The sequence below is a fragment of the Ahaetulla prasina genome, chromosome 2, assembly GCF_028640845.1.
Source record: "Ahaetulla prasina isolate Xishuangbanna chromosome 2, ASM2864084v1, whole genome shotgun sequence".
NCBI lineage: Eukaryota > Metazoa > Chordata > Lepidosauria > Squamata > Colubridae > Ahaetulla > Ahaetulla prasina.
Window position 1 is genome coordinate 71469004 of NC_080540.1, and position 27129 is coordinate 71496132.

The window sequence follows — 27129 nt, forward strand, 5'->3', positions numbered from 1 at the left end:
TTCATAGGTCATCTATTTAGGCAAAACCATATTTTACCATAAATTCACTAGTTATTTAAAACACACAGTCATGTAAAAAGCAAAATCATTTTTACTATTAGTTTATTGTCAAATTAACAATAAAAATATTACAGGTAGATTTGAGTTATGACCATAATGAAGCCTACCCATCATGGTTGTAACTAGTGATGGTAGTAAAGCAGATGGGTCACATGACTCCTTTTGCAGTGGTCATTAAACAAACCAATGCTTCACTATGGAAGTACTGTAAATGCCAATTTTTGAGAAAACTGTTGTAAAATGGATCACATGATCACAGGATGCTGCAGCCATAAATATGGCCCAGCTGTTAAGCTCCCAGCATGCAGTCATGTGATGGGGGAGGCAACAGTTGGAACTATAAATACCCCTCAGGTAGCTCCATTTGACTGTAGTATGGTCAGTAAGTGACCCATTGTAACTCGAAATATCTGTAGTGGAGCATTTCCTAGAATGCCGTCCTCTAGATCAGGGGTGTCAAACTGGTGGTCAGTGTCATGCACAGGCCACACCCACCCCAACTCCATGAAGGGAAAAAACATTGCAAAATGTCACAAGATGGCAATATGATGCCATGAGTTTGATACTCGTGCTCTAGATGTATTGGATATTCACTTAATGAAACATCATTCACTATAATGAATAATGAATACAGGTAGTCCTTGACTTACAACAGTTCATTTAGTGACCATTCAACATTACAACCTCACTGGAAAAAGTGACTTATGACCATTGCAGCGTCTCCATGGTTATGTGATCAAAATTCAGACACTTGGCAACTGACTCTTATTTATGATCTTTGCAGTGTCCCAGGATCACGACATCCCCTCTTGTGACCTTCTGACAAACAAAGTCAATGGGGAAGCCAGATTCACTTAACGACCATGCTAACTTACTCAGTTGGCACTGATTCACATAACAACTGTGGCAAGAAAGATTGCAAAATGAGGTAAAACTCACTTAACAAATGTCTCACTTAGCAACATAAGTTTTAGGCTCAATTGTGATCGTAAGTTGAGGATTACCTGTACAGTAAAAGGATATGTTAAATAGGTGGATGTTTGCAGTATTTATTAATTTAAAATTTTCTTGGCTCCATCACCCTTCTCTCTCTTTTTAGGCTAAACCCGTAGTTTCCCACATGTTGAGGCCTCCATCTTTCCATACATAAGAAAGATTACTAAAGATCATTTCAAGGTCTGATTTTGCCCACCCTTGGTATACAGGTAGTCCTCGACTTACAACAGTTTACTTAGTGAACTTTTGAAGTTACAATGGCACTGAAAAAAGTGACTTATGATGATTTTTCATACTTATGACCATTGCAATATCCCCATAGTCACGTGATTTACATTTGGATGCTTGACAAATGACTCTCATTGGGCTAGTTGCAGTATCCTGGAGTCATGTGATCACCTTTTGCAACCTTCTGACAAGCAAAGTCAATGGAGAAGCCAAATTCCCTTAACAAACGTGTTACTAATTTAACAACTGCAGTGAAATGTGGCAAGAAAAGTTGAAAAATGGGGCAAAATTCACTTAACAAATTTCTCAATTGGCAACATAAATTTTCAGTTCAATTGTGATCATAAGTTGAAGACTACCTGAACTGTATATACTGCATGTCAACAATCATTAGGCCAATTAATAAAATTAATATATTGATCTTAATAACCTGATGTGTTGTCTGTGTACACACAGAAGGTTGGAGAAACTGAACTTTAATATTCCAACTAACCCAATGCACGCTGACACTCTGTTGACATCTTTCCCTTATAAGTATAAATTACATAATTTTTTTTCACATGCTTCCTTATCATTTTATTTAAACAAGCTGCCTTCCCATGAGTTAACGCTTTGTCTCAGTTGCCACACACATGGGCGGGGTGGAGAAAATTGCTCATTTCAATCCACAATTGTCATCATAGTCATTCATTACCTAGTCACACAACAGTAGACAAGAAGGTTTAAAAATTTTAGGTACCACTTTATTTTCCAGAATAATTTTGTTCAAGAACTTAACTTAAGTATTTAGACATTAATAAATAAATGCCTAAATACTTAAGCAACACTGGAGACCAAAAGTAGTGAAACTAAAATGTTACATTCCAGATAAACATAGATCAATAGTATTTAATAGCAATAAATCATCATTTATTCTTAATGTTCATTAAGAAGAGCTTAGGTCACTAATATTTTTAGCTTAACTTTGTTTTCTTTCTTTTTCACTCCTTTTTAATTTAAAAGTAAATATTAACTTAAATACAAGTTACTGACTATTGATTTTTCTTACCAAGAAATATATATTTTAAAAAATCCAATTATGCATAGCTATCCCATATCAAGACACCTAATCTCTCTTTAAAAAAACCCTCTATTTTTCCTAAACATTTATCTTTCTGTGTTAAAGAAATAACCTATTATTTTCACAATATTCTTACATTGTCCTGAGAAATGCTATTGCACAGCTACCACAAATATTGCAAGCAAAAAGAAAGCAAAACATTTCCACTGGGGACCAAAGGCAATCCTTCCTTGAGAGAATTGTGCTACTTCATGTAGCTTTTAAAGATTAGAGGTTGTACCTGATTTAACAAGAAAGAGTCAGAACACACCTTAGAAACTATTCCTCCTTATGCAGTGTCCATACTGTCGTAACAACAGGTAGAGAAGTAATAGTGCACTCAGTAATGTATCAAAAAAGATTACCCAACTAATCAGTGCAAGATGCAGACATATTAGAATTTCAGGATCCAATTTGGATCATCCTGCAATATTATTGTAGGACACGTATATTTGCTTCATTTGTCATATAGAATTGTTATGGAATAAAACTTATCACCCCATTCTTTTAACACAGCAAAAAGGAAACAATCTACAGATTTAATTAACCAGGACATTTTTAAAGTTTGCATTATGCTACAAATGTTTTAAAAATTTGAAGAAGGGAAAAGCATCTACTAATTTAGACTGCTCTCTTTCTGAGGACATGCTGTCTTTCTAAGTTTGGGGAAAATCCAGTCATTTAATACATAGATGGGAAAGCAGATGGCACCATTAATACTCTTGCAAAATATGGTTCTATCAGTATACCAATGTTTAAATGGTTGGTATTATGTGAAAGAGGCTATCTCTTTGTATGAACATGAAATGTAGGTGAGGTTGAGGAATGAATCTTTCATAATTTATTGCCAAAACTTTGATTAAGTCTTTGGTCACTCTTACAATTCAATCTTAGACAGAGTTAGGGCAAACCTATTATTAAGTGCTACATTTAATCATAAATATTAGTAGGATAAATATAATGAAGCAACTTTTTGGAAAAAGTGCCATTTAATTAAATTATAAATGAAACATTATCCTATATTGATATTTCATTAAATAAGTAACTTTAAAAAGTTATTTTAAAACATTTGAATTATTGGAGCCACAAGCACTTCAATGAGGAGACATCCCTTTAACCACAGCCATGTTTAAATAGGGCTTAGCAACTGATTCTATCATATATGCAGACCTATGAGGAAAGTTCTGGAATATCCAGTCATATTTTTCCAAAAGTCTTAAGGTTGAAGGAACTTGTTTATAATGATCATGTCCAAAGATTTTTCTACCCACAACGACTTACGGTGAAACCAGTAATTATTATTGGCATGATCTGGCTGATTTGACAAGTTTTTTAAAAATAGATAAATTATATAATACTATATAATATCAATTTACCAGTTTCATGCATTGTTTTAAGCTGGTAGACTAGTTTCAAAAATTCCTTGTGAAATTAAAACTTGATCATTTTTAGAGCTGGAAGCTTTCTCCTAATTTGGAATTTCATACATTCTTTTTAAAATGATATTTCATTTGAAGTCCTACCACTTAAATGTCATTACCAAGAATTCTTTTTCTACTTTTTTTATCCTAAGCGAAACAAAGCACTACACTGGAATTTTTTCTTCAAGCTTCAAAAGTCATAGCAACCACCTAAGATTTGCAGTATGAATAGGCAAAATGGAACAGCAGCAGCTTGGACAATCGGGTTAGATGGTGATGTGTGATTCCTTTAAATTATTTAAAAATCACATATAAAGTTATAAATGAACATGAACTTGCACTTTAGACAGTGAGACTATGATGCCTTCTGATTTTTAGAATCAGGTGATTAAAAAGGAACTTAGCAAATGAAAGGACATTCCTATCTTGGAGGTATGAAAGTGAAAGCTGTTCTGTCTCCGTCCTCACTCTGGAGTAACGAGCTGGCCTTCAGCCAGTGGATATACTTATCAGTCCTGGCCGGGAAAACGCAGCTGCCTGCCAAAAAGTTCAAACAGATTAAGACTTCAGCTCACTTCGCCACAGTTCAGCTAATTTGCTTCCCGTAGAACTGAAAGCAGTCCCAAAACTCTTTATATATCCTGTGGGGTGGGGCTGTTGCCCACCCTTCCCTTTGATGACGCTGCCTCTCTAATCTTCTGAAGCGCAGATCGATCCAGGCTTGATTGGTATGATTATCAGCTGTGTCTGTAGGCGTAGCCTGAGGAAGGGAGGAATCAGGGGATGTTGGCCTCATTACGTCCTCCGACTGGCCTGGTTCTGGCTCCTGGAGCCGGGCCAAAGGAATTGGTGCTCCTGAGGTAAGCCTTACTGGCCCTTCCCCCCCACTCTCAGAGTCACTTTCGGGCATGGGGCCAGGTTCAGAGGCTGGAGCCACAACAGAAAGCATTCATATCTAATAAATGACTGGTCAAAGGTTAGTTGCACTTCAACTTGACTATAACCCTGCAATGCTAATAAAACAGAGTCTCAGATCATGAAAGTTGCAGTACTTGCATTTGTACAAACAGGAGTATCGAGTCTCATTTGGAGCTTCAACTAATTGCTTGAAAGCTGGGCAGAAACAAGCAGGGAGCCAGTACAACCTGTTTTTCACTGGAGTTAGATACAGCTTCAGAGCCATGCTTTGCCTTGATGAAATTTCACACAAAGCATCAAGACCTGCTTTGAGAAATAACACAGCCCCATTGCTTCTAAAAGCACAATGAAGCAGCTGGATCCCTGTATTTCTCAATCCTTTGATATTCTCATACCAGGAAGATGCCTTTGGCACATGGACAGAAATCTCTTCTGAGGCTTCCAATCAGCTGCTGGAAATAAATGAAGCAGCTTCTGTGAGTCTCCAGCTCTCTCTGACTAAAGGAACCGCTGTGAAAGGTTTTTGGCAAACTGAGGCAAAATAAATAGCTTCCTCAACTCACTGAGACAAATCACATTAATGTTGCATACCCCTATTTTTCATCTAATTTGAGACTCTATGCATTGAGATGAATGCCTAAAGCCATTTCTAATATTGTTGTATTTAAATATACATTCACACATCTTTACACTATAAGTCAGCGGTATCATCCTTCATAACATAAAAGTTACAGTTTCCTTTCCTTTTTGGCACTCAGTGGTTTGCAAGGCAAAACTTTAAAAAAAAAACTTTTCAGTATTTCGTAGAAGGAAGTTTAAGCATATTTTATTTTTAAACAGCTTTTTAAATTCATATTAATTCTCTTCAGATATGTTTCAGAAAGTTTGGATGACAGGCATTAATATGTTGAGGAATCTTTTATTGTATTGTGCAATAGACATCTGCAGAAAATGATCTGGAAATGTACATTATTATAAACAAAAGTACCCATTCCTAAATAAATACAATATATTTTATTGTCTATTACAAAACAGAATTTGTTTTAAACTTGTTGCTGCTTGAGTGATATTTTAGATAAACACTCATAAAAACTCAAATTGGTAGTGGCGGGCTTATTGAATGTGGTAAAGGCCTTACCACTTAGAAAGGAGAAAGGAGTAGAAAGTTTTGGAACAAATCATGGCCAAATATGGTTCTCCCCCCCCCACATTTTTAGCCTTTCTAACACAAACAAATGTTAGAAAGAAATTATGCAATGAAGTTTTGGAAATAGTCCAGTCATCTGTCAACAGGGTAACTCTCACCAGACAGAATGGAACAGGCCAAATTTGATATGGGAAGAGAAGGGGAAGAAACCGGCAGAAGGATAGTTAAAAACTGGATCACAGAAAACTATTCCAATCACTAATGGATCCTATGGGTGAAGCAACTGGGCAGTGGTTTTAAATACTGCCAGCTGTTGCATTATAAGCCCCTCTTATCACTGATTTGGTGGAGCTGCTATTAAGGGGTTGGAAAGAAATCCAGCAGTCACACTCTGCAACTCTCTCCTGTTTTGATATTAACTGAATTAATGGAGCACTCTAATCCTTCAGCCAAGATGTTTATAAATGGAGTTCTCTCTTCATCTATTAAAATATCCCATGCAAATTTTCAGGGATGCTCTTTTGTCTTTTCTTCCATGGAGACAATACAGACAGTCCTTGACTTACCACACTTCATTTAGTAATGTTCAGTTACAACAGCACTAAAAATAGGGATGGCCGTTTTTCACACTTACAACTGTTGAAGTATCCTCATAATCATGTGATCAAAATTCAAACATTTGACAACTGACTCATATTTATGATGGCTGCAGTAACCCGGGTCAGCTTTTGCAAACTTCTGACAAACAAAGTCATTGGGAAAGCCAGATTCACTTAACAACCTATTATCCCTGATTTGATACAGATGTTATTAAGGAGTTTGAAAGAATTTCATAGTCATACTCTGCAACTTTCTCCTATTTTGTTATTACCTGAATTAATGTGGGGCTCTCTAATTAACAACTGTGTTACTAACTTAATTGCATGGAATCATTTAACAACGGTGACAAGAAAGGTTGTAAAATAGGGCAAAACTCACTTAATAATTGTCTTACTTAGCAACAGAAATTCTGGGCTCAATCAATTGTGGTAATAAATCAAGGACTTCTGTATTGTCTCATTAACAATTATGAATGCTTTATTTCAAATGCACTGATGTAATACAATAGCTTGGTAAACAGGTTAATCAATTAATTAGTGTTTGGTATACTTCCTATAGATACCAATGTAAGTAACAAAATTGTGAAAAAATACAGTTTTATCAACATTTTTTTACCTTAGCTTAACATTCATATAAACAGGTGATCAAACTCAGAGGATTTATGGAGAAAGATAAATATTATTTTAAAAAAAGGAATTTCACCCCAAATACATTTAAAATATTAAAGTACACTGATAAATTATTGAGTTTTTAAGTAGAAGGGACAAGCTTATGTATTTTCTTTATCTAATTATAATGATTACAAGGATTTTTAGTTCCCTGATTTTTATTTTTATTTCTGGACATATTACTTGGACTTGTATTTCTTCAGGGAATTTAAGTGATCAAGTTAAAAAACCATTATAAACATAATTAGAAAGTTGTTATCCGGTATCTCTGACATCATGGGAAAGGTTTGCACTCTCTAAAGCCACAATTCTGTTATATTTCAAGCATTAAGGGTTGCATCTTATAATATATGAAGTACACTGTTGGACAGTTCCTGTTTGAAAATTGTTTAGGGAATGGATCAGATGCAATGCTCTCATAGATCAGACCCCTGGCCCTGCCCCACATAGTCCAGTAGTCTGGTCTCACAGTGACCAGTCAACTGCACAGAAAACTGAGTTTCCTAGTGGACAACCTTCAGGAGCAGGCATGCTACCATGAAGACTAATAGCTATTGTCTATTAGCCTTCTCATAACTTCCATAAAATGGTCCAACCTTTTTTGAAGTCAGCCAAACAGGTATCCAGCATTACATCTCCTGATAATAAGCTCCCAAAGTTTAATTATATGTTGGGGTAAAAATCTTTTTCTGTCCTGATTTTTCCAGCTTCAACTTCATTGGGTGACCTCTAGTTCTGTTGCCCTGGAAGGGAAAATAAGCTTATCCTTGCACTCTTTATCCAAATCATGCATCATTTTTTGCATCTCAGCCATATCCCCTCTCATTTGCCTCCTTTGTAAATTAAAAACACCCAGCTGCACAACCTGTTCTTATAGGGAAGGTGATTCATATCTTTGATCATTTTAGTTGCCATCCTCTGAACCTTCTATACCTCTATTATATATTTTTGAGATGCAGTGACCAGAACTGCAAACAACATTTTAGGAGAGGTTGCACTAAGGATATACATATAAGGCCATTATGATATATGCAACTCTATTTGCAATACATTTCTTATTACAGTGGCGCAGTGGTTAGAGTGCAGTACCGCAGGCTACTTCTACTGACTGCCAGCTGCCTGCAATTTGGCAATCTCACCAGGCTCAAGGTTGACTCAGCCTTCCATCCTTCTGAGGTGGGTAAAATGGGGGCCCAAATTGTTGGGGGCAATAGGCTGACTTTGTAAACCGCTTAGAGGGCCGTAAAGCACTGTAAAGCAGTATATAAGTCTAAGTGCTATTGCTATTATCACAAACATCCTTCTGGCCATTTTTGCACTGGATGCACAATGTTGACACTTTCATTAAATTGTTTACCCTTATTCTCTTTTCTCATCAGTCATTGCTCACTTTGATCCCATTAGTTACATGAATAGTTAGAATTTTTGGCACTAATATACATCATTTACATTTGCTCACATTAAATGAAATCTTCCATTTTGATCCCCCACTCACTTCGGATCTCTTCACTACTGTTTTTCCACTCTAAACAGATTTGTGTTATTTGCAAACATGACTCCACTAGTCTCACCCATTTCCAGATTATTTATAATGTTGTATGTGTCTCTTTAGATCAGTGTTGATTCCTGGCAACAACTTGGACAAGTTCCTGCAATTTTCTTGGCAGGATTTTTCAGAAGTGGGTTGCCATTTGTTCCTATCCAGGGGTGAAATCTGAACCGGTTTAGTACCGGTTCGCTGGCTGAGCATGCACAGTGCACATTGTGCATGCTCAAATGCGAGGTGCGCATGCAGTGCACGCCAAAAGGAGGCATGGGGTAAGTAGAACAGTGTGTTTGTTTTTATTTGCCTGTACACCGCCCTGAGTCCTTCGGGAGAAGGGCGGTATAAAAATCAAATAAATGAATGAATGAATGAATGCGGGGTGTGTGTGATCAGCTTTGGCGCGCGATCTTTTGTTTTACTTTTAAAAGCATTTTTTTAACAACCTATTTGGCTGAAGAGGTTGTAGAAAAAATGCTTTTAAAAGCAAAAAAGAAAAATGTTCTGGCGATCACGTGGCTTAGGGGGAAAGGGATTTTTGCTACTGGTTCTCTGAACCATCCGCCGCCATCGATACCAGATCGGCCTATCTGGTCTGAACCGGGAGCATTTTACCCGTCCTCCTACCCTAGGACTGAGAGAAAGTGATTAGCCCAAGGTCACCTAGCTGGTTTTGTGCTTAAAGCAGAATTAAAACTCAGAGTCTTCTGATTTCTAGCTTGATGCCTTAATTATGACATCAAACTGGCTTTCTATAAACATGATATAATTTGTATGAATTGTAACTGGAAATATTTGGACAAGATGAGGCTGAAGCCTAGCAAGATGATGTGTTGATTTGCAGGAGAGTTGCCCAGGAACATCATAAGGTTTTTTAGTGACTGTTGTTTTTTTTCCTCTTCCTTTCTTTTCTTTTCTTTTCTTTTTTCTTTTCTTTTCTTTTCTTGCCTGTCCTGTCCTGTCCTGTCCTTCCCTTCCCTTTTGTGATTTGTGAGATTATGATGGCTATGCAAATATTATTTATAATAATAATAAATATGCATTGTTTAAAGGAAGGAAGGAAGGAAGGAAGGAAGGAAGACTAGAACCCTGGGGAACCCCACTAATACATCCCTTTAGCCAGTTGCTTGCCTATAAAGATGATCTTCCCTTTCATTCCATGGCCCTTAAGCTTACTGACAAGTTCTTGATAAAGGACATTATTAAAGGGCTTTTGGAAAATCTAAGTAGATGATGCCACTCTGATTAACTTTAGATAACAGTAATATTGCTAACAGGCATTAACATGATTTTGAAGTATATACCAAACACTGAATTTATCATTATATGAAGAATTAGGCATTTAGGTTGCAGCAAAAATAATGTTTCTTCTTTGATTGAAAAGCATTACTCTAGTTTTGCAGTCTCGGATTGATGATTTGAACTGGCTCTTTATAAGTGCAATGAAAAGTCTGATCAATATTATTCCATTTGGACATTTGGTTTAATAAAATGCTTCAAGACTGAGCAGTTTTCTCTATATACATTTCTGTCTTCTTTTTCTTTGTTTTTGTTTGGTTATGTTTGTATCATCTTTTTTCCTGCAATAAAGCAATAAAAATAAGGTTTTTGCTGCAATTCTCCAACTCTCTACTACTGTGTGCAAATAGCCTATCTTTGCTCTCTCATTAAAATGATATATGATACAATTCACATTATATACACAAACGTCTCCTGGCTAGGCCTGCTTCTGCTAATATGGCAATCATCTAACCATGACTTTTGTTTTTATTCTAAGCAAAAGTGATGGATCTATAAATTTCTGTACCCCTCCCACTTTAAATTGGATTAACTTCAGAAAAAGCAGCGCTATTTATTTGACACTATTTTCTGCTTTCTTCATGTTTTAGACTTAATCTATACTTCTTAATTTATTACTGTTGTTGTATATAAACAAAGATAGTTGCAATAAGAAAAATCACTTCAAAAACATTATTTTATTGATTTCTGTTTCTTCTTGCCACTTGAATCAATGTCTCAATATAACTATGAGCCTTAGTTCATAAACTCTAGCTGAACTTCTTGGGCCCCAAAAATTGGTATTTAACAACTTTGAATAGCCCTGCATTTGCACAAAAATAACAGGTGCAGAATGTGGCTGGTTCATTGGCAGTAACCTATGACAGAATCAGCTGATTCCCAGTTAAACTACATGTGTCAGGCTTATGTACTATCATGTCTATCTTACAAGAATTCTTGCTGTCTATTCACCCTAATGATTTGAAAACCAAATATAGGAAGGAACATCTCTTCAAAAATGTAAACTCCAAAAAGGAGGGAGAAAAAGGAAAAAAAACCATGAACCACAGTGGCACAGTGCAGTACTGCAAACTACTTCTGCTGACTGCCAGCCGCCTACAATTTGGCAGTTCAAATCTCACCAGGCTAAAGGTTGACTCAGCCTTCCATCCTTCTGAGGTGGATAAAATGAAGACCCAAATTGTTGGGGGCAATAGGCTGACTGTGTAAACCGCTTTGAGAGGGCTGTAAAGTACTGTAAAGTGATATATATATAGGTCTAAGTGCTATTGCTATTCATTGATAAATATGTGCATCTTTAACATACTATCCCTTTTTTTAGTAAGCAACAGTATGTAAGGCAGAGAAAAAAGAGTAAATAGTAAATAAAGAAATAACATTGAAGGCAGAAGTTAAAACTAAGGAAAAGAAAATATAATTAAATCTAGTTTATGCTGACATAATTCATTATACCATTCCATCTTGACAAATTATCCTTGCTTCGACTATATCTATAGTCTTTGTTACTATTTCCAAATCCCTTTATATTATGAAAATCAGTTAGAACATTACATTTCTGTATGATCTAGATTTAGTGACATGTTAAAGCTAGTTGTTTATCACATTTATATATACTTTTTATTTGTATTATGTTGTGTTATTTTTGTGCATGTCTAACTAATAAAATAAAAAAATGAAAAGAAATCTTTGCAAAAGACCATACACTAATCGACATCTACCAGCATAACATCATTAATTCTAATTTCCTCTGTCAAACACATCTATCTTTATTTTTCAGATCCATATTTCTTGCTGTGTCACACAATCTAACGTTCACTGCAAATCAATTCAGTTCTCAGTCAACAAATGGCATCGTCTGCAATCAAAAGAACATACACATCCATGCTTTTGATAAATATTATATCCAATATAATCTTAAGGATTCAATAAGGATTAGGGAATCCTCTTAAGGATTCAGTATACACATATTGATAAATACCCTGAACAATTAATGGGGCATTGTATATCCTTGACTTATTTCTTAAAACATCAAGCCTCCTTAGATGTAGTTTTTTTTCCATATCAATATATACTCATATTTTATTACCTTTCCATGAGTTTCCCTTAGATTTCTCTCAGCTAAAACATAGGCTTTTTCAAGACATACAGTATCTACATAGCAATTTTTCTAGCATCTTTGTACTATATTGATACAGATTTAGAATTCTGAATGCATTGTAGACACATATTGATCATCACATTTACCTATTTTATCAGAAAGCACTTTGTGAATTTGCTTTCTATCATCTCTTTTAATTTCTCCATTTTTTTCAGGATAGATAAGCACATTTACAGATTGAACACTAAGAATACCTTCGGATGTTATGTGAGCTCAGAAGCATTTTTTGGAAAAAAAAAGCTACGCTTGAGGACATGCTTTTTATTAAAAGAACTGAATAATAAAATCAATTGCAGGATGGATCTGGTGGACATTAAAGGAGATGTTTGCAAGGGTATTAGCATCCTCAGGTACTGTTAAGGATCCAAATATAGATACATTTGCCTCATGGTATTAAAGGATCAGAATCACCATGGGGAAATATGTCTACAAGTCACCTGGCAATGAGAACATCAGACAATGCACTGTTATTTGTCCTCAGTGAATAAACTAGCAGTCAGTGAATAAACTAGCAGTCTAGCAATAGCAATAGCACTTAGACCTACATACCGCTTCACAGTGCTTTACAGCTCTCTCTAAGCAGTTTACAGAGTCAGCATATTACCCCCAACAGCCTGGGTCCTCATTTTACTGATCTCAGAAGGATGGAAGGCTGAGTTTTGAGCTGGTGAGATTCGAACTGCCAAACTTCTGGCAATCGGCAGTCAGCAGAATTACCCTGCAGTATTGCATTCTAACCACTCTGCCACAACTGCTCTTCACTACATTTAGTTAACTAAATTAACTAAGGAAAATTTATGTACAGTGATACTAGATCATCTTTGATTAGCATCAGGTCATTCCTATCTAGAACTAGTCACAAATGTATCTGTTTAAATTGATAATGATTCATCACGGCTGTGTTAATATGTGTTCCTATATGGATCCAGAAATAACCACAAATTGTAGACCTGGTCCTTCGGGAAGAATGTATCTTATTCTACATATGTACTTATTCTTATGAGCAAAACTTTTTCTAAAAACAAGATTCTCATTTTGCTATGATTTCATTTATTTTACCATAGCATGACACAGTCTACTGTCTACCAGTACAGGTTCGTTTCAAAACATTCCTTACTTAGCCAAGTTAGATGGACATCTCCTACAATTTCAGAAAGAAGGTATGGAGGATAAAAGAGTGTCATGTAAGATTTTAAAACAAAACTGCCACAAGTGATTATTTCCAGGAATATTTTGGCAAACTGCTAGCCAAACTGCTGAAAAAAAGTGTTTGCATCTTAAGACAGACAATTAATTCAGAATGATCCCATGACTGATAGAATCAAGCCATACAGCTCAAGTACATACCAACTCTGTCTCTCTCTTGGTGAATATCATCCCTCAAGGTTACCAAATCCAGACATAAAGCTAAATTTAGTGTGTGCATGAATGCCTCAATTAACATCTTGTTTAAAGAGGAAGGTAATGACAACTCTTATGGGAGCTCATAGTCTCCTTGGATCTAATTGGCTACCCCTTCCTTATTAGCTATAACAAATCAAGATGAGCAAGGATGAAGAAACAAGTGACTGAATTTATTCAGGAATCTCATCTACATCCTCAGCAACAGGAATTCATCCAAATCAATGGATAACATTTACATATACATGCTCACTTAATTCACTGTGGAGTTCACATTCTACCTAAAGCATGTTATTTTACCACAGCCAACAACTAAGGGCACAGTTAATGTGTTAAAACATACTGATACACTAGGAGATATCAAAATTAAAATGTTCAATAAATAAAAATATCATAGTTTCACATTAGTATCATTGAGAGCAATTTCATTGCTCTAAAATAAAAACAAAAAACACTATTCACTAATAGTACACTGCTATTCAGTCTTCTTAAACTTGTAAAATTGATGAATCACTGTATAAACATCTGAGTTAAATATGACTTCAGAATTCTAATAAAGACAAATAAATACTTATATCTCCAAATCCAGTCATCTATAATTTTTCCATGCACACCTATACCCCACCATTTTATCTCTATAACACTCTACAAAACAAGTAGAGTGACTACAATTTTGTGTATAATTGTGGCCAATTCAAATAAGTTTTTACTAGTATTTTAATTGTATCTATAATGTATTTTCATTTTTTACTTGGCTGTGAACCTCCCTGAGTCCTTCGGGAGAAGGGCGGTATACAAATTTAAATAATAATAATAATAATAATAATAATAATAATAATAATAATAATAATAATACAAGCATTTGACTAAATGCTAATGAGCGATCCAAGGATCCAGTGTGTTTTTATCATTTTAAGGAGCACTGAAAACACACTTATCATACTATGCTGTACAATGAATAATGAAGTACTTATATGTTTACTTAGAAGTAAGACACACCAGATGCAATAGAGATTACTCTCAGGAAAGTGTACATAGGACTGAAGCCAAAGGATAAAAAAATATCCTGTTTAACATAATGCTTTACTTTCCCTTAGCCAGATGCTCTAGTGTTCTGAAGATCTACAATTACATTTAATTTGCGAATAAACAAATTGTACCAATTTACAATATTCTCCTATTCTTATGAATTAAATTATTAGCTTCTCCCTCTATATTCTTTACACATACCATGTTATGCTTATTGGAAATAAATATTTTAGATCTCAAGACTAGATTAAAACTAATAGTTCCTTATATAAAATTTAAACTTTTTGTTCAAAAATGGTTGTATTATGACTAGGAGCAACAAGAAATTGTTCTATGCATTAAAAAAAAACTACAAACAATTTAAAGACATATAAACAATCAATGTAAAAAAGGTCCATCTCTGGAAGATCTGAACAATTATAGTTTGCTACCTACAAGATATACTAGCAGAGTATGTGAGATATACTAGTAGAATATGTTCAATATTGCATACTTTGAAATTTATTTGATATAAACATTCCTCCGCAAATATACAAATTTGCAATGCCAAAGAAATTTCCCACTAATACCAGTAATGCAACCATGTAGAAAAATTCAGTCCCTGGTGAGTTAAGTAACAAGATACCTCCCATCAGAGTAGACATTTATGTAGATTGGAGCTTTCCAACCTTCGTAGGCTAGTGGAACTTTAGAACTTTAAAGTTTGAAACTTTAGAAATATAATTAAGAATTTTAAATTCTCTGGTATTTACTATGTACTTGCTAGCTTACCAAATTAGTCATGCTGTGTAGTCACCTGACTCAACATTTTAATTTCTAGGAATGAATCTACACTTTATTTATTTATTTAACAATTTGCTAGTACCCAGGTGGTAGACTCTAGGCCAGAAGTTACATTTTAGGCATACGAAACACTCTGAACAAAGGAAATTAAGAAATCTAGTGCTCTCAAGTGTTAATGCCAGCAACCCCAGGGGCTAAATTAAAAAAAAACGTTTTGCTTCAGCATAAGGCAGCTGCCTATCTTTTTATCACATGAAACACTGAAAAAGTTCCAATTCATTCTCTGTCCACCCACTATTAAAGATTAAGGTTCACAAGCAGATAACAGATATACAACAGAAACATACTTACACGGCAAATACTTTGAGATGACTAATGCAATCAAACTTATCCATTCACTGAACAGGAAAGCAAACATCCCTCTGCCTCAAGCTAAACAATTACTGACCAGTTCAGAACCCCACTCCACTCAGCCTACAGTGGGAAAATCCCCAACTTCCTAAACACTAAGCCACTCAGCTTGCTGCTTCTAGATGCAAGAATTAGGGTGTGAGCAGTTGTGAGCCAACTGATCACTGCACAAAATAAATGAAGATCGCAAGGCATATTTCATAAAACCCGTCAACCACTGTCAACTTTCTGTCAACATAATCTGCCAACCGCTGTCAACTTTCCATCCAGAGCAACATTGGTAAAAGAGTTAGGAAAACACACACATGGCTGAATGATTCTATTGGATAGCAGTATTGCACTTGATCACTTGTTAAAATGTTGCCATGATATTCTCAGCACACTTATCCTTTCAGGTGAGCAGACCTCTTGCCAACATCACATTTCTGATTTTGGAGGACAACAGCTTTTTGCAAAGATTTTCTGAATTAGAGTAGCCTCAGGTATCCCATTCCAAAGCTCCCTTTGTCCACGGGTTCTTGGCTTTTGTTTTTCTTCCCAAAGACTCTTTGACACGGTAGGGAAGATTTTGAAAGAATGGATAGCACAATAGTTGTGCTACAGAGATCAACTAGCGAAAGGTGATGCCTTAGCACCAACCCATCAACCTCCTATTTCGGATGAAGCTCAATTTTCAGAAATGTAGTAAAGTACTTCAAGAAAACATGGAGTCTTTAAAAACAAGGAAGTCCCGGCGGAGCTAATCGTCCAACAGATGTTGCACACAGCAGCTCTGCTCTTACCAGGAGTTATGAAAGACCCGCTAAACTCAGCAGCGCTTTGCCCCATTCCGGATTCCCTGCGAGCGCAAAGAGGGAAACAGGAAGGAGGAAAAGGGCAGCTCCTCGGAGCTTCTTTCATAAAGTCTGCCACCTAACCCAAAGCGAGAGGCGGGTGTCAAAGTCGCTCTTCCGAAGGAGGAACTCGAGTTTCTCAGGGGATGGACCGCAGGCTGACAGGGGTTGGAGTGGAGGGAGTGAGGGGTGACTACCGCACCTCCGAAGAAAGGCGGAGAAAGATGCTCAACCCGTCCGCACGACCCCCTCAGGACCGGAAGCAGGGGGCTGGCGGGAAGAGCCCGCGTCTCAAAGAGGAATGCCCGAGCCCGCTTCCTCCTCGGCGAAAGAGCCAGTCGAAGAGCTTCGGAGGCGAAAGGGAATCCGCTCCTTCTCTCCAACGAGGGAAGAAGTTCTCCAAGTGGCGGAATCCCCCTTGGCGCCAGCGGATCACTTACCCGTCTTACTCCGAAAGGTCCAGGCTGAGCTGGAAAAGGCGCAGGACTGCTCGGAGGGGGCTCCGAGGCCGAAAGCAACGCTCTGCAAAGCGAGAGCCCCGTCGAGTGGGGCTGCCTCCGCGTCGGACCGCCCTCCCATGGTACGCTCGCACCTCCCCTCTTTCCTCCTCCTCCCCGCGCGCGCTCCGCCTCGGGCTCGGGCCGGACGCGCTCACCTGCTGCTGGGACTGGGGCGCGCGGGGATTTCCCCCTCCCGCTCCCCCCCTCCCCCCCAAAGAGCGGCAGGAAAAGCAGAGTCATCCGCGCGGTCTTTCGCTTTCTTTCTTTCTTTCTTTTTTTCTCCTCCTCCTCCATTCCCGGGCCCTGTTAACTTCTCCGCTTGGGACTTTCTCCCAAGCTAGAACGCCCAAAAGGGAACTAGTTTGTACGAGCCTCGCCCTGTCGCTCGGGGCCCTTCCCTCAGCGGCTGCCCTTTCTGCTCCGGGAGAAGGGCGCGCGCAGTACCTGACATCCCCCTGGTGCTCGCCATAGGTGCTTCCTGATATGAAGCCATTCGCTCGTCTTCCTGCTGAGCGGCTTCTGTGGGGCGGAGAAGTGGGGGTGTGGTGGAGGGCCTCGGGAGGAACTCGGCAGCGAACGGTGTTGGGTTTGGGTGGCTCGGAGTCGGGAGGAGGAATGTCCCTTGACTCGCGTTTATAATCAGAGCGCTGGGAAAATGTTTGAACGCTTGAGGCTCGGCAAGGTGTGCCTGGCCTTTGAGGAGGAAAAAAAAAAGTTTCAGCTTTTTTTCACCATGCTTGCAGTAATTACAGGTGGTCCTCAACAATTGAGCCCAAAATGTATGTTGCTAAGTGAGAATTTGTTAAGTGACTTTCCCCCATTTTATGACTTTTCTTGGCACATTTGTAAAGTGAGTCACACTGCAGTTGTTAAATTAGGACGTGTGAAATGCTCCTGGTTTGGACAGGATCGCCCAATCTGGTAGCGATGGCGGTGGGTGGTTCGGAGAACCGGTAGCAAAAATCTCTGCCGTTCCCCCCCCATGCCCAGCTGAGCTGCGCGATCATCAGAGGGTTTTTTTAAAAAACTTTTAAAAGCATTTTTTCTTTGGCCGAAAAAAATGCTTTTAAAAGTAAAAAAAAAGGCTCTGACGATCATGCGGCTGGGATCGTCAGAGGCTTTTAAAAGCATTTTTTCTACAACCTCTTCAGCCGAAGAGGTTGTAGAAAAAATGCTTTTAAAAGTTAAAAAAAAAAAAGTTGGCCATGCCCACCCAGTCACATTAACCCCCTAAGCCACATACATAGAACCGGTAGTAAGAAATTTTACATTTCATCACTGAATTAGGAACAGGATTGTTAAGTGAATCTGGCTTCCCCATTGACTTTGGTTGACAGGTCTCAAAAGGGAATCATATGACCCCGGGACACTGCGATTGTCATATGTGAGTAGGTTGTCAAGCATCCAGATGTAAATCACATGACCATGAGGATGCTGTAACGGTCATAAGTGTGAAAAATGGTCATAAGTCACTTTTTTAGTGCCGTTTTAACTTCGAACAGTCACTAAGTGAATTGTTGTAAGTTAAGAACTATCTGTAGTCTAGTTGGATGGGTTCTGATAAACTAACTCTGTCATAGGTTACTGCAAATGAACCAGCCACAATCTGCACTTATTATTTTTGTGCAAATGCAGGGCTATTTGGTATTGTTGAATACCAATTCTTTGGGCCCAAGAACCTGTCTTATTTTCTGGGGTATTTTATAACTTTATGACTACATTGTACTTTGTAGAGAATAGGGGTGTATATGCCTTTTGATCCCAGTGTTTCTGGCACCTTTCAGCTCTGAATCTTTTAACTGGAAATGTAGTAGTTTGTATCCTCCACCTTTTTTGGGTGGTTACTAGCATGGACTTTCCCAGCTTCCATCAAGCTTTCATTTTGACATTGAATTTTTCTTGATATACTAGATCAGAATTAAGCCCAGTTAAACTTAAATGAAAGGAGAAAGAGTTCTGATCAAAGCTGATTATGATTTTTAATTTACTGCAGTACACCGAATAAATAGGGTTTGAGAGCCTGTTTGATGTGATGGTGAAAAGTGTTGGACTACAATTGGGAAGACTGAATTTTAGTTTTGCCTTAGGTACAGAAACCAGCTGGGTGACTTTGGCCCAGTCACACTCTCAGCCTAGAAAAAGGCAATGGCAAACTACTTGTGAAAGCACTTCCAAGAAAGCTGCAGGGATTTGTCATGCAATTGCCAAGAATCAAGACTGACTGGAAGGAAAAAATATTGTTCAATCCTTTATCGCCACATCTTATGGAACTTCTGCTTTAATTCTAGCTGGTAGGAATAAACTATGGTCCAAAATTAATAATTTGGATGACATAATGGGCAATAATGGTTAATTTGCTTTGCATCTGAATAATTACAGACAGTTCTTAAGCTGCTACAAATATAAAATCATTCCTTTTTCAATTTTCCAACAGGAAAGCAGAAAAGTTGCAAGGAGCCATAATGTAAATGTCAGGGTTCCAAGTAACCCCCAACAAAAGAAGAAACAAGAGGTTTGAGATTCCTCAAAGTTCCATTTTATTACAGATGTCATATTGGCACATCTGGGAAAACCTGAATCTTTCCAGGTTTTCCCCACCCAAGTGAAAGTTCAAGTCCCTGCCCAGCACCTACATGTCCATCACATGGCCCAATCATACACCATCCTAACTGGAGATGCCTCCCAGACATCCGACTTCAGGTGCCAAGGCAAGACATCCTTGACTCTCTGAGAAAGGAATGTTATTTTGACTATATATCTCCCATACTCCATACAATCCCCCCTCCCATTTTCCTACTGTAGAAAATATGGCAGGCCCGAAATCCCAATGTAAAAGATGGCTTCCAAGCCTGACAGGAAATCCACCAGATATTGTCTCCTCAAGACTCTTGACTACAGTTTATATGATCAGTCTAAACTTAAATTCTAGGTGGCATTCAGTGGACAGTAGTATTTTAGTGTGGTTGTTGCATCAAAAATAATTTCAGATTCTTAAAAAAAGGCTTGCATATTCTTGTAATGATTCCACTGAAATGTTGCTTCACTCATTGCAGTAATAAAATAAAATAATAAAATACTTTACGTACTTATAGTAACAATCCAGTTTATTTAAATACATGCATTGGGAAATTTCAGTTTGTGCCTGATTAGAGAAGGATCATAGCATTATTTATTTATTTATTTATTTATTTATTTATTTATTTATTTATTCATCAATTTGTATACCGCCCTTCTCCCGAAGGACTCAGGGCTGTTCACAGCCAGATAAAAACACACATCACAAAAGTTAAAAGCAATTATAAAAGACTAATTCAGTTTTGGCCAAAAAGACTAAAACAATAATACAATAAAACCCCTATTTAAAACTACTTTAATCTAGCCCTGCGCGATGGAACAAAAAGGTCTTCAGCTCACGGCGAAAGGTCCGGAGGTCGGGGAGTAGACGTAACCCCGGAGGCAGCTCATTCCAGAGGGCAGGAGCTCCCACAGAGAAGGCCCTCCCCCTAGGGGTCGCCAGCCGACATTGTTTGACAGACGGCACCCCGAGGAGGCCCTCCCTGTGGGAGCGTACAGGTCAATGAGAGGCTGTTGGTCGCAGTAGGCGGTCCCATAAGTAACCCGGTCCTATGCCATGGAGCGCTTTAAAGATGGTAACCAACGCATAATGATAAAATACAAACTTTGTGAAATATCAATGTTCTCAATTCAATTTCCAGCAACATGTCTGACTGAAAGTACAAAGAGATGTAAGAAACATTTTTTTCTGAGATTTTGGAAGGTACAATCTTGCAATTAGGTACCCAATTTATGGTTTTTGAAACTGATAAGTACACTTGGCCTAGCTGTTTTATACTAGTCACAATATATGTTTATCAGAAGGTAAATTGTTCAAGGACTAAGCAAAAAAACCAAACAAACTACTTGCCGTAGCCATTAATGTCCAGAAAATAGAATAAAATTCACAAATACTAACCACCTAATGCTTAGGAAAACATATGCACAGAGACATAACATGCATCCATCCATTCTCCATCTCTAGGCAAAACATATCCACTAGTCACAGCTTGGACAAAATGTGCTATGTGAAGGCTATGAAGAAGTCTAATATTAGTACCACACATTTACTTCCAAAGTACAATGTCAGAAACCCAACTCCCTACTGCCCAACACTTCCTACAACTTCTAATGTAGCTTTATCTTTCTCTCGCTCTCTCACCCAGTTAGATAAACCCCGAACACCTGAGCCACTCAACCAGCAATTGTTTGTTATTCTTTAACAATGCCTATTAGGCTTAAGAGACACTGATATGCATTCTTGAAAAAAAGATAAATCTGATATTGTGCTTTGCAAGTTTTACATTAATCAAACTTCTGCCTCTTTTAAAGTCAAAGATTAAGGATCTTAGTAGAAGAAGTAGGAAAGTGAAGTTATATGAACAAATAACCTACTGTTATATTGAGAAATTTCTTGTGATCGTTTTATCACGTTAGAAGTTTCTGGTGTCTGCATTGAAGTAATTTTCAAAAACAGGGTTTTATTGTCTTCATTTAACAGGATCATAGATGAGAAACGGAGAAAACAAATCAGATGTCCTCTGAATAAGCAGTTTCCAAGGCTGATTTTGTAGTATCTATGTAACCAAAGCCGTCTTTATTTATCCATGCAGTACAGTTATGCTTCTGTTAAAAATGATAGTTTGCTTTGAAATGAACGTGCCTGTGATTATGCTGCTATGTCTTTAATGCTGACTACCGTTTCTTTCAAATTCTCACTTCCTCTTTTCTGACAAAGGAGGGAGGACAAAAGTGTTTGTTAATGTCTGTGTCTTATGTCGTCTAGATGTGATAGACACTAAGGAGCATTCTTCTTTGGGCTAACTTGTGTTTTTATGTTTCATCCTTTCTGTTTCTGAAATGTACAACAAATACTGAAAGGTAGCCTTTGTCCAGTTCTTTCATGCTACACATACCTAGTTTTCCTAATTACAGTATCTGTGTCTCACTCCGTGTTTGATTTTTTTTTAACCAATGACATTTTTTCTAGTATATGTGATCAGTTAAACAGGAAGTATGCCTGTTTAATCAGTTCTCTTAATTAAAAAAGGGGAAAACATTGGTATGTGCATCTTGGACGTATAATTATAAACATAAAGCAAGAGGCTTTATTAGATGGCAAATGTGTACTGCTTATTATATCCACTGCTCTCATAAAACCATAGAATTAGTCCTGGTGTTTGGAATTTAAACAGAGGATAAACAGGGAGCAGTGTGGCATGCAGTGAAAAGGGCTGGCTAAGACCAGAAATATCTGGCTTCTGTGCCCATCCAGCCATTAAGAGTGACCTTGTAGTAGTCATCAAAGACCTCTTGGGGAGGTATTATATTGGAGGAGGGGTGTATGTTTCTGGGATGCGTATCCTCTCCTGAATAAATAAAAGCAAAGGAGGAATGAAACATAAGTAATAAATTCAGTCTTCAAATTAGATATCACATAACTATTCATTTTTAGAATAATAAGATATTTGCTCTGGACTTCACAATAGAGACAAATTTAGCAGTGAAGAATAAAAAGAGGTCACATTGAAAGAATATTCTCTTTTGTGGGTTCAGTCTATGTCTTTATCCAGAAAAGTTAAAATACCTATAAGGAGTTCAATCTGATGGTTTTGCTCAAATATAAGAACATGAATTCTTGAATAATTACCTTAAAAAGTATTCATAGCTGAACACAAATGTGGAGCAACATATGGAAACAAATGCAACATTTAGCAAAAAAATAAAATAAAACTCTTTCCCTTAGCTGTATAGCTAAAACTAAGTTCCAGTTATTTTGCTTCCACTTTCTGATCCAGTTGTAACCATGTTTGCACATTTTCCAAGAGACTATATACAGCTTTCCATTACCTGATGCCTCCCTCCCCCATACATTTACGATTGTCATTAGCAATGCCAGTTTGGAAATTGTGGGATTGAAGTTTTGGGTTAATCAGACTGAGGAAGGTGAAGTTTACACAGGAAAAAAAGACACTTGAATACAGTACCACATTTAGTCACTGATCCCTATTGCCTGGTTATCTGTCCTATTTTTTTTTAATCCTGATGCCCTTATTTTGAAATGCTTTATTAAAATTCCCTAAATACCACAATAACATATTGGCAATAAGAAGATACAAGTAACTACTTTCTTTGGAGAAAAAGACTTATTTTTAATTAATTAATTTAATATCACTTATTTCTTCCCACTTTACCTAATTGTAGGGGGTAAAACTATTCAAAAATTGAGGCAGTGGGAGTACTAGTTACTTCTTACCTCAAAAGTACCAAGGAAAAGGAGGAATAATCACTACAGGTTTTCTCTTAATGTGTGTGTGTTGCAGGCAGGGGAGAAATCATATGTGTGGGAATTAAAGATGTCATAGAGCAGCTGAACTAGGATTCCTGCAGAGTGAAAGATGATACATGACAAGCTCTCTGCAGGTCATATACCTGCATGGTTTTAACTCTTAAAATATTCTCAGTAACAGAAAGAAAACAAGGAAGTAGAAACAGAGTGGCATGAGAGTGACACACAAACTGAAAGTTTCTGTTGAGAAGTTCAGTTCAGTTTCAATTAATGGAAATGACTCTGTCCATTCCTTTTTTGTAGGCATGTGAAAGAAGGAAGCAACACAGTCTGTGTTCTTCTCCCACTGATAGAAGTTAATAGCAGCAAGACACAATAAGATGGTTGTATATTTTCATCCAGATCTAATTCAGGAAAGGACCGCGGACGTTATGGGCATTACGGAAACCTGGTTGGGCACCGAAGGGGGGGTTCCCCTAGTGGAGATGTGCCCACCAGGTTTCCGAGCATTCCATCAGCCGAGGGCCCAGGGTAGGGGTGGCGGTTATTATTAAGGAGAGTCTTGAGCCGAGGGAGACCACTGTGCCTCAGATAGCTGGGTGTGAATCCCTCTACATGAAGTGGGGTCGTAGGACTCAGGTGGTCTTGCTGATCATGTACCTGGCTCCTTGCTGCGTGACAACAGCCCTGCCTGAACTGTTGGAGTTGCTGGCCGGGTTGGCAGTTGAAACCTCTAGACTGTTGGTCATGGGGGATTTCAATCTGCCATCAACTGGCGTGGCATCCTCAGCGGCTCGGGAGTTCATGGCTTCCATGATGGCCATGGACCTGATTCAATTAATTGACGGCCCTACCCACGTCGGGGGAGGCATCCTAGACTTGATTTTTATCTCTGGCCAGTGGTTGAATGATCTGGTTTTAAATGATTTAGTTGTTGAACCTTTGTCATGGTCAGATCATTTTCTCCTTCGTCTAGACTTTCTGACCACTACCCACCACCGCAGGGACACGGAACCAATGCGTTGGTTCCGTCCCAGGTGCCTGATGGACCCAGAGAGGTTCCTGACGGAGCTTGGGCCGTTTCCCGAGAATCTGGCCCACAACACGACTGAAGAACTAGTCGCGGCCTGGGAACAGGCCGCGGCTGGAGCTTTGGACCGTGTTGTGCCTTTGCGGCCTCTGACCCGGCGTCGGTCTCAACCAGCTCCTTGGTTCTCCGAGGAGCTGAGGGAGATGAAACGCCGGAGAAGACGCCTAGAGAGTGTCTGGAGATCCAGCCGTTCTGAGGCTGACCGGACACTAGTTAGGTCCTATAGCAGGACCTACCTAGTGGCATTGAGGGATGCGAAACGTTCCTACGTTTCCTCCCTCATTGCGTCAGCAGATAACTGCCCGGCCATCCTGTTTCGGGTGACCCACTCTCTCCTCCAACAGGAGGGGCGGGAGGACCCCCTACAAGGGCGTGCCGAGGAGTTTAATGGTTATCTATACGATAAAATCGTTCAGCTTCGGGACGGATTGGATCAAAATTGGGTAGATCCAGGCGAGAGTTCCGAGACCCGTCTTGTTGAGGTGGTTTGGGATAATTTTGACCCTGTGACTCCCGAGGACATGGACAGGTTGCTGGGTAGGCTGAATGCCACCACATGTTTACTGGATCCGTGCCCCTCCTGGTTGGTACTGGCCACACAGGAGGTGACACGAGGCTGGCTCCAGGGGATTACAAATGCTTCTTTGTGGGAGGGGGTCTTTCCCGCCGCCTTGAAAGAGGCGGTGGTGAGACCTCTCCTCAAGAAGCCTTCCCTGGACCCAGCTGTTTTAGGAAATTACCGCCCAGTCTCCAATCTTCGCTTCACGGCGAAGGTTGTAGAGAGTGCGGTGGCATGTCAGCTACCCCAGCACCTGGATGAAGCTGTCTATCTAGACCCGTTCCAGTCCGGCTTTTGGCCCAGATACAGTACGGAGACAGCTTTGGTCGCGCTGGTGGATGATCTCTGGAGGGCCAGGGATAGGGGTTATTCCTCTGCCCTGGTCCTATTAGACCTCTCAGTGGCTTTTGATACCATCGACCATGGTATCCTGCTGCGCTGGTTGGAGGGGTTGGGAGTGGGAGGCACCGTTATCGGTGGTTCTCCTCCTACGTCTCTGACCGGACGCAGACGGTGTTGACAGGGGGGCAGAGATCGACTCCGAGGTGCCTCATGTGTGGGGTGCCGCAGGGATCGATTCTCTCACCCCTCCTGTTCAACATCTATATGAAGCCGCTGGGTGAGATCATCAGTGGTTTTGGGGTGAGATACCAACTGTACGCTGATGACACTCAGCTGTACTTTTCCACCCCGGGCCACCCCAGCGAAGCTGTCGAAGTGCTGTCCCGGTGTTTGGAAGCCGTACGGGTCTGGATGGGGAGGAACAGGCTTAAACTTAATCCCTCCAAGACGGAGTGGCTGTGGATGCCGGCACTCCGGTACAGTCAGCTGCAGATGCGGCTGTCTGTCGGGGGCAAGTCGTTGGCCCCGATGGAGAGGGTACGCAACTTGGGCATGCTCTGGATGGGCGGTTGTCCTTTGAAGATCATTTGATGACCGTCTCCAGGAGAGCTTTTTATTAGGTTTGCCTGATCCGCCAGTTGCGTCCCTTCCTGGACCAGGATGCCCTATGCACGGTCACTCATGCTCTCGTTACCTCTCGCCTGGACTACTGCAATGCTCTCTACATGGGGCTCCCCTTGAAGAGCACTCGGAGACTTCAGCTAGTCCAGAATGCGGCTGCGCGGGTTATTGAGGGAGCGGTTCGGAGCTCCCACGTAACACCTATCCTGCGCAGACTGCACTGGCTACCTGTTGTTTTCCGGGTGCGCTTCAAGGTATTGGTTACCACCTTTAAAGCGCTCCATGGCTTAGGACCGGGCTACTTACGGGACCGTCTACTGCTGGCTTCTATCTCCCAGCGTCCAGTGCGTTCCCACAGAGAGGGACTCCTCAGGGTGCCGTCAGCCAAACAGTGACGACTGGCGGCCCCCAGGGGGAGGGCCTTCTCTGTAGGGGCTCCTACCCTGTGGAACGAGCTTCCCCTTGGGCTTCGACAACTACCTGACTTTAGGACCTTTTGCCGCAAACTTAAAACCTATTTATTTCGTATGGCTGGACTGGCCTGATTTTTAAATTTTAAATTTTAATTGAATTTTGATGGATTTTAAATTTCTGTAATTTTATGGGGTGTAATGTTATTTTAAATTTCCTGGCTAATTGAATAAGTTTCTTAAGGGTTGTTTTAATATTGTGTATGTTTCTGTTTGTATTTTACTTGCCTGTTCACCGCCCTGAGTCCTTCGGGAGAAGGGCGGTATACAAATTAAATTATTATTATTATTATTATTATTATTATTATTATTATTATTATTATTATTATTATTATTATTATTATTATTATTATTATTATTATTATTATTATTATTATTATTATCCTGGCAGAAAGACTGGGAGGAATAAATGCTATTTTCTTCAAACTTGGCAACTTTATGTGTGGACTTCAATTCCCAGAATTCCCCAGCCAGAGTTCTGGGAGTTAAAGTTCTTATATCTTAATATTTGATCTACAATATATGAACATTTATAGTACACACACATTTGGACCCCTGTTTTAATTATAGGCCAAATAACAAACTAGGAATGTATTAAGAGGCACGTCTT

General features: G+C 39.1%; 2 protein-coding genes across 5 annotated transcripts in view; one reads left to right on the top strand and one right to left on the bottom strand.

Annotated features, from left to right (window-relative positions):
- The window catches only part of PRKCD (protein kinase C delta), a 79251-nt gene extending 61694 nt beyond the window's left edge, over positions 1-17557 (bottom strand). The window contains exon 1 of one of the 3 annotated variants that reach the window (XM_058168616.1): positions 17539-17557. The gene's annotated coding sequence lies outside the window, so the exon portion shown is untranslated. Of the gene's footprint in view, positions 1-17034; positions 17190-17249; positions 17370-17538 lie in introns of those variants that run through there. The other 2 variants (XM_058168615.1, XM_058168614.1) reach the window with 2 other exon arrangements.
- LOC131190994 (uncharacterized) lies at positions 944-26779 on the top strand. Of its 2 annotated transcripts, XM_058168617.1 has the most exons (3): positions 17042-17174; positions 19529-19606; positions 21650-26779. In XM_058168617.1, exon 3 carries the CDS (start codon positions 24053-24055, stop codon positions 25604-25606), a length of 1554 nt encoding a protein of 517 aa, XP_058024600.1. In that variant the 5' UTR covers positions 17042-17174; positions 19529-19606; positions 21650-24052; the 3' UTR covers positions 25607-26779. The 2 variants fall into 2 exon arrangements, with proteins under 2 accessions (XP_058024601.1, XP_058024600.1); XM_058168618.1 differs by lacking the exons at positions 17042-17174; positions 19529-19606 and adding an exon at positions 944-988.
- Positions 26780-27129: the final 350 nt, after the last annotated feature.